Here is an 8,919-nt window from a genome sequence, read left to right on the forward strand (position 1 = left end):
AATTAAGGATGCTGTTGTAACAGTTCCTGGTAAGTCTAACTTTTATGATTTACCATCTTCACGTTGTTTTACTTTTAGTGAAACCTTAACTAATGACATTTTGTCTATTTGGTTATACTATCCATTTGTTTGTGGTTATAACTGGAAGCATACTTCAATTATGAACAGAGGCAGGCCACCAATGACGCTGGTGTAATTGCTGGCTTGAACGTGGCAAGGATTATCAATGAACCAACAGCAGCAGCAATTGCCTATAATTTGGACAAGAAAGGTGGGGAGAAGAACATCCTTGTCTTTGACCTTGGTGGTGGAACCTTTGATGTCAGTATCTTGACCATCGACAACGGTGTCTTTGAGGTGCTTGCCACTAATGGAGACACCCATCTTGGAGGTACAGATCTTTCTGTTATTATCTCTACTTTGATATATTTAATAAGTGCATTTATTTAGGCAATCAATATTTGGGAACTGATCTATCCCGGATGCTAGTGGCATTGAATCATGCAGTTATAGTGATTAAAGTACAAAACGTTATATTATCCAAACGGACAGCCCTTGAACACAGTCATTCAATGATAGAGCTGAGAGATCAACTGGATTATGATCCATTGAGCAATCAGAAATATATATTATTCAGATACGTCTCATGATAATAGGTTGAGTTTGATTGCTGAATTTAAAATAGTAGTTATGTAAAAACTAGTTCTCCACTATGTATATATTATTCTGCACTGCAATGAGGAAGAGTTAGAATTAACATTTTGGGAGTTCTCGCGTTACAATATATGGAAGTTTCACTTTTGTGCAGGAGAGGATTTTGATCACAGAATTATGGAATACTTCATCAACCTGATTAAGAAAAAGCATGGAGAGGACATCAGCAAAGATAACATAGCTCTTGGGAAGCTAAGGAGAGAATGTGAACGTGCTAAGAGAGCCCTGAGCAGTCAGCACCAAGTCCGTGTTGAAATTGAATCATTTTTTGATGGTATCGATTTTTCTGAACCATTGACCCGTTCCAGATTTGAGGAGTTGAACAATGACCTCTTCAGAAAGACCATGGGACCTGTGAAGAAAGCCTTGGAAGATGCCGATTTGGAGAAAAATCAGATTGATGAAATCGTCCTTGTAGGTGGAAGCACCAGGATCCCTAAAGTTCAGCAGCTCCTCAAGGATTATTTCGATCGGAAGGAGCCCAACAGGGGTGTGAACCCAGATGAGGCTGTTGCTTATGGTGCTGCTATCCAAGGAAGTCTTCTAAGTGGAGAAGGTGGAGGAATAACAACAGGTGTTTATCACATCAATTGTTATCTTGTCGACCGATTGCTCTCTGTGTGTGTGTGTGTGTGTACTTGCTTCAGTCTTGATTTATTGATGTTTATAGACTGCTTTTTTTTGAATGGATGACTGATGTACAGACTTTCTTTTCTGGGCGGCACCACTCACCATTGGTATCGAAAATGTGGGTGGAGTTATGACTAAATTGATTGTGAGGAACGAATACCATGTTAGCCCAACCAAGACGTCCCAAGTTTTCACCACTTACCAAGATCAGCAAACTACTGTCTCTATTCAGGTAATGTTTCAAATAATTCTTACCCTGTTCGTACTGTTAGATAAGTGGGTGATTATGTCCTGCAAAAAATGGCATGTTTGAACGTTAGCTGAGAGGATCCGACAATTTGTTAACAGGTTTTTGAAGGAGAAAGGAGTCTTACAAAAGACTGCAGGCTGCTCGGAAAGTTTGATCTCACCGGCATTCCTCCAGCACTGAGGTTGGTTGCATTCTTCTTTTGAATTCTTTATTAATTTACTTGCTGTTTAAATTTTGTCATCTGAAGTGAATCCTGTGTTCTATTTTATCAGGGGAACCCCTCAAATTGAGGTGACGTTCGAAGTTGATGCCTATGGTACTTTGAACGTCAAGGCAGAAGACGGGAGCACCGGTAAATCAGAGAAGATTACCATAACATACGAGAGCGATCGATATAGCCAAGAGGAGGTCGAGAAAATGGTTCGCGAAGCAGAAGAGTTTGCTGAGGAAGACAAGAATGTGAAGGAAAGAATTGATGCTCGTGACAGTCTCGAGACATACATTTACCGCATGAAGAACCAAATCAACGACAAGGACAAGCTCGAGTCTGCCGAGAAGCTGAAGATCGAGACTGCTACAAAGGAGGCCCTTGAGTCGTTAGACGACAAACAAAACGCAGAGAAAGAGGACTACGAAGAGAAGCTTAAGGAGGTGGAAGCCGCATGTAACCCAATCATAATAGCGGTCTATCAAAGATCTGGAGGAGCCCCTGGTGAATCATCTCCAGAAGATGACGACTTCCATAACGTACTGTAGGTAACTTTTGTAGTCCATTAATTACTGATCAAAGTTCAAGCAAGAACAACCATATGGGTTCATTGGGAGCAGTGTTCTAAAAAGCCCATCTAGACGCGAGCTCGAGCAAAACATCATGCCTTGGCGATGAGCGCCTAGTGGTGCTTTATTAATTTTTTTTTATACTTTTTCTCCTCTCTTTAGAAGACTTTTATTTGGTTTAGGGTTAAGTGTTTTAAATGATTTTATCTGTACAAAATACAAAAATGAAAGCACTTTAGAAATTTTAAGTAAGGCTTGTTTAGTTAAAAGTTAAATAATAAAAATAATTTAATTTTTGCATTTTGAAAATTTGAAAATTATATAATTAACTAATTTTAGGAATTATTAAGTAAATTCAGTATTTTATAATTTGAGATGTTTGTTACATATTATTTTAATTATTAAATCATTTTAAAAATCATTAAAAATTTAAAATAGTGTTAAAATAAGAAAATATTTTTTAACGTCTAGGTTTCACCTAAGTTTGTTTGGGCTCGTAAAGTTTGAAGCTTAACTCATTCGTTTAATTACGTTTTACACTTTTTAAAACGCTAGAAATGAGTACGGTTATTTTTGTCGTTAGAGGGTAGAGTCCCTTGGCTGTTTTTTCTTGTGCTAAAGACATTTCAAATTACGAGAAGCCTAGACTGTCTAAAATCATTGTTAAGTTAGAAAAAAATTTGGGATGAGTACAAAAATCAGGTTTTAACTATGCATAATGCAAAATTCAGGTTACAAGTTTCATTAATGCAAAAATCAGGTTTTAACTAATTAATTATTAATATTTATTAAATAATGATATAAAGTCACAATTATACGATTAATGGTCACAAATTCACAATTATAAGTCACAGATTTATTTACTGATCACGTATTATGGTTACAGATTTTTTTGAGGTTACAAATCAAAATTTTGATATGTCACAGATCAAAAAATTATAGGTTACAAATAGTCACAAATTCAAAAAGTATAGGTCACGGGTCATATATTTTTAAATTTGATAGTCACAAATTACTTTTTTAATTACAAAATGATCGAATTTTAAAGTCACGAATTAATACAGTCACAAGGAACCAAATAGTTGGTCACAAACGTCAAACACCCGATCCCGATCCACCATAATACTTGGTCACAAATACTACCCCACCTACAACACCATCACAACCACCGCCACTACCACTACCACCTCCCAGCAAAACCAAACCAACACACACCACCAAATCAAATCAAATGCCAACAAAAATTAGGACAACCACAGCCACCACCAACTACCTCCATCACTAGGAACCAATATGCCTGCCACCACCAAATACACCAACAATGCCCAACCCACACCTCAGCAACACCACCCACATCACCACTGCCAACGCGAACACCATCGCCACCAAAAGCCACAAGAATACCTTTACCACCACCAGAAGCCACCACGATCGCCACCACCGAACTCACCAACAACACATAACGAACGTCTCCACCACCAACAAAACCACAGCTGGAAACGATCATAGCCACCACGACCATAACCAACACACGAGACAATACACCACCTCTCCGACAGATCACAGACCAACCACATCGACCGAGGCTGCAAATCACAAATGGCTATGGTTCTGGAACAAATCAAAGTTCACTACAACATATCGCAAATCCCATTACCGTTGCCATCCCGTCGCCATTGTGAGCAGTGAAGCGGCACTCACACCCTTCGTCGTCGCCTCACCGTATGTTGCTGCATCACGTGGCACCACTGCAAGGCGCCAATCGACCAATCGAAATAGAGAGGGATGGGTTGTAACGACCCAAATCATTATAATTTAATTCGCTACAAATTTTTTTATTTTTATTTTTAAATCCTTTAATTTCTTATGAACGCGTCATAATTATCACTAAATTTCAACATAAGTAACGTGATAAATTGCCTTTACAATTATTGCACGTTCAATTTAAATTTGGTATGCATGGAAAACAGAAGCCACAAACTAATTCAAAATAAATAGGTACTCACAGCATTTATAGTGACTGTCATTCACCAACCAACATTTAAGTCTCCATTCCTGATGTATTGTAATACCCAAGCAGTCATATGAAAAAAAAAAGTGATGTGACATTGTTTAGACAATACGTTTTCATTAATTCTAGGAATGTCACAGAATATACATAAAGATAATCTTTAACATGAACCAAATAGTAAAAGCATACCCAGTCATTTTTACAAGAATACTAACAGCGAAATCGAAAAAAAAATAATGTTTAATTCGAAATGTTATTTTAAAATGCAGACTACATATATTCATCTGCATATAAACATATATGAAAATTTATTTATAAATAAATGTTCATTGCAATAAATTTAAAATAAATTAAATTACGTACTAACTTAGATCTTTAACCAGCGAAACAAGGCACCAACACACCAACGAACCATCACGCTCCGACATAACCTGATCTACCCTGTGAGGTGTAGGGAAAAAGGGTGAGTATATGGGAATACTCAGTAGGATATAAAAATTTTAATGGTGCAATCCCGAATAATAATTTTAAACACGTGTATCAAAATATTATACCGTCTCATACCTTTAAAATCTAGTAAGAGCTCATAACATATCGTATCATATCATATCATTGTACCGGAATGGCCATATCATTCATATCATAGAACATCATATCATAGCATTAACTTTCATGAGTATAAAATTCATCAACATATAAGAACAATAATTAAACGGGACAAAAAACTTTGCACCTCAATATCCTACCTTGATTGATGAAAAGAGTTTTCTGGTAGAAAAGAAATAATTCTCACGTTCCACAATCTTTCTCTGATGTCTCGTGTGTATGTGCGTTTTTGAATAAATAAAACATATCATAATTTTTTTATCCATAATATTTATATTATATTCTAAAATCACTTATTTTCCATAAAATGGCTCAATGCGTGTCTTTAAATTTTGCACGTTTGAAAGTCGTTTCACAGTCAAACACGGCAATTTGCCTAATTTCAAGCCAATGATGGTTGAAACATTGATAGTATAGGACCATGATTGCCGTGTACCATTATTTGCTCTTTTAATTGATGAAAGTTGTCAATTTTTCAGAATGTGTGTTGACAAGAATTCAGCATTTCACACACAAATTTTCCATATTTGTCCTTCACACCAAACCTCACCAAAAGTTCACGTTATAAAAGTGAGGCAATAAAAAGGAAAATTCCTATATTCACACGTTTTCCAAGATTATATATATATATATATATATATATATATATATATACACACCCACGTGAAGTGGCCAAACAATTGAAATTCAAATAAGAATCCATACTAATTTATAATAAACTACAACTTATTTAAACTTCGATATCTTGGGCTTAACTTATTCATATCAACTTTTCCTCAAGCCTAACATATGTAATTAATTACGAGCTATTCAACGAGCCCAATATTGATAAATAAAATTTCATTCTATCGATACTTAATTATTTGGCCCAACTAAAATATGAATTTAAAATATATTTCGTTTTAGTCCTCAATTTTCCAAAATATAAAAGTATAATATATACTTTTATTCTAAAATTTTCGGGGCGTTACATGGGTAGGAAGATGGATCAAAATGGAAGAAATTGCCTCCGACCGGTCGAAATAGAGAGGCGTGGTTCAAGTCCAACGGTGACACTGTCGCGCTAGAGATTCTCTTCCACGACGGTGGCGCTACTATTGAGAGAAGAGAGAGGCGCTGACTGTTGAGAGAGGAGAGAGACGTCGGGTACTGAGAGAGGAGAGAACAAGGAGAAGACATTAGAGACGGGGATGGGGAATTTAGGTTTTGTAGTGGGTACCTGATTTTTGCATAAAGCTTCTTCACCTTTGAATTATGAATTTGAAATTTTAAGTACCTAAGTTTATGAAATTTTCCCAATAAATTTCCTCTAAGAGCTTCATTTGCATATCTAGGGGTGGGCGCGGGTCGGTTCAGTTCGGTTCTAAAGAGAACCGAACCGAACCAAAATTTTCGGGTATTTAGTAAATGGAACCGTCGAATCCAAATATAATTATGGAACCGTTCGGGTTCGGTTTCGTTCGGTTCAGTTCCGTTCGGTTCGGTTCTGTATTATAATTAAATTTTTTAACATTTATAACAACATTATATAAATACAACTAATGACATATTCAATGGTTTTGAAATGTTAGAGACTCGTAGACTACCTTGTTCAAATGATGGCTACGGTCACAATTTCGGTTGGCGGAGGTCACAGCGTCGGTCGACGATTGTATAGGTTTTGGAATGTCAGCGAGGCTGCGAGAGTCGAGACAGCGTTATGCACTTTAGTGTAGGTATTTGGTGTTATTTTGTAGGTTGGATCTTGTTGGGCTAAAAAATGAGACAATAAAAGGGGTAGTTGGACCAAAAATTAAAAAATTAGAAATGAAACAAATTATTGGGCCAAAAATTTGGATTTAGAAATTGTTAATTTGTTTAGAAAAAATTAAAATTAAAATAATTTGATTTATTCAATATAAAAAAAAATTAGAAAGATTCGGTTCTTCGGTTCTTGGGTTCTTGGGTTCTCAAAATTTTTTATTATTCAAATTTTTGAAAAATGTTGATTCCCTTTTCTACATTATCTTATTTGTATTGGTTTTACACGACTTTGATTCGTTTTCTTAACAAAAGTTTCGAACAAAACATGTAACTTCATTTTTTATTTAAGTTTCTTTTTTTTTTCTTTTTATTTATTTATTTATTTATTATTATGATTTTCATCTTAGCTCTGTCATTCTCACTTACCAAGAATGGAATTTACCTTTGGAAGAATGAGAATGGGCGCGGACTAACAAGAGCAAAAGAAATTAGATGGGTTAACATTGAGAAATGGGTATGAATATGGCGTGTATACTTTTTCTTATACTTTTTTTTTTCTTTTATCTCTTAAATCAGGTTAAGTTATATTTGTAAAAAAATTGTGGTGTATTTATTAAAACAATATTTTAATAAATATATATAACTATCATGTAGATAAAAATCGTCAAGTGAATATAATTATCCTTAGTCAAATAAGGACTCATCTGATTTTGATTTTTCAGATGCACAATGCATTTTTGGTATTTTTAATTTGTCAAATTTGGCCAAAATTTTAAGTATTTCCATGCCGTTGAAAATTTGCAATAAAAAATATAGAATAATTAGCACATAATGTCCCTATGCTTCAATATAATTGTGCAAAATATTTCCATCTTTCATTTTTGACATTTTCACCCCTCATTTACACCTTTCATTGCAAAAATCATCCTTTCGTCTATTTGCTGTCAACTCCTCTGTTAATTGGACACATACAATCAAGTTTCACTTCAATTATAAAGGATAAAATCGTCTAACACATTTTTTGGCCCTTTCAGGATGCAGGAAACCCTTAGGTAGTGCCTCTTCAACTCTAATATTCTCCCCATACGAAACTTGATGACCTCAGGGGTGAAATTAGGAACAGATGAGGTGGCACAATCGCCCGTACTGACTCTGCCAGAAAAAAATGAATTATAAAGCTTTGACATTAAACATTTATAATTGTACTAGCTTTCAACAAAAAAGTTGTGTAGTTTATATGGTAGAGTGCTCGCTTTGCATACAAGAGGCCTAGGATTTGATTCCAGGACTTACTCATCATGTGATAATGGAAAGCTTGACCATTACGGGAACTGAAAATTGTTAAAATAAACATGACAAGAAAATATATATCGATTTTATCAAAGTGATAGACTATTTGTTTTAAAAGTTATTTTTTTAAAACTAAAATTCCACATTGCAATGATCCAACATTTGAACGACCAGGTTAGGTATGATAACTATGCATAATATATACTTTTATTGTTAGATTTTATCAATTTATTTTGCAAAATTTAAATTTGAAGTACTACTCTCTATTCTTTTAAGAGTACAAAAAACACTTCTTTTTTTTTTTTTTTTTTTTGGTCAAAAATAGTTCTAAAAATCATTGTTTTAAAAACTTTGTATAAGTTTCATCTGAGTGCGGAACTTGTATTACTATTTAACCATGTTTTATGTATAAGCTTCATCTTGTCTTGTTTAAGTTCGTAAGAACTTGAAACTTGATAATTCGTATATAATTCAAAAAATGTATTTTTTTCTTGTTATTGTGGATTATATTGGATTAAAAATTGCGTCCAAATTAGCCTAACAAAGTCCTACCTCTTTTTATAACTTAAAAAAGTAAATTGAGCGCAACAAATATCAAATTAGTCCAAATCACCCAATACCATAAATTATATACAACAATATGTAGTACTTTGATGTTGAGAAAAATTAAAAATTAAAGCTATATATATATATATATATATATATATATATATATATATACCTACTGAGATCTTCATCGAGTTGCAAAAACTTGAATGTACATTTTTCATTTTTGTATTGCTCATCTAATCAATAGTGAAGAATATATATAAAGCTCAAAGAATGCACCATCTTATTTATGTATTAGTTTAGAATATTTAAAATAATATTAAAAATTGGAAAACACATAATTACGCTT

At 34.2% G+C, this 8,919-nt stretch overlaps 1 protein-coding gene across 1 annotated transcript in view; it reads left to right on the forward strand.

Moving 5' to 3' along the window:
* Positions 1–2,549, forward strand: part of LOC111390325 (luminal-binding protein 5-like) — a 3,715-nt gene extending 1,166 nt beyond the window's left edge. Inside the window, exons 2-7 of the mRNA XM_023015346.1 lie at positions 24–29; positions 149–391; positions 809–1,288; positions 1,419–1,576; positions 1,693–1,775; positions 1,867–2,549. Coding sequence (XP_022871114.1) covers positions 24–29; positions 149–391; positions 809–1,288; positions 1,419–1,576; positions 1,693–1,775; positions 1,867–2,350 — 1,454 coding nt within the window. The 3' untranslated portion in view covers positions 2,351–2,549. The remainder of the gene's footprint in view (positions 1–23; positions 30–148; positions 392–808; positions 1,289–1,418; positions 1,577–1,692; positions 1,776–1,866) is intronic.
* Positions 2,550–8,919: the final 6,370 nt, after the last annotated feature.

This window comes from Olea europaea, unplaced genomic scaffold, assembly GCF_002742605.1.
Source record: "Olea europaea var. sylvestris unplaced genomic scaffold, O_europaea_v1 scaffold671, whole genome shotgun sequence".
Lineage (NCBI taxonomy): Eukaryota > Viridiplantae > Streptophyta > Magnoliopsida > Lamiales > Oleaceae > Olea > Olea europaea.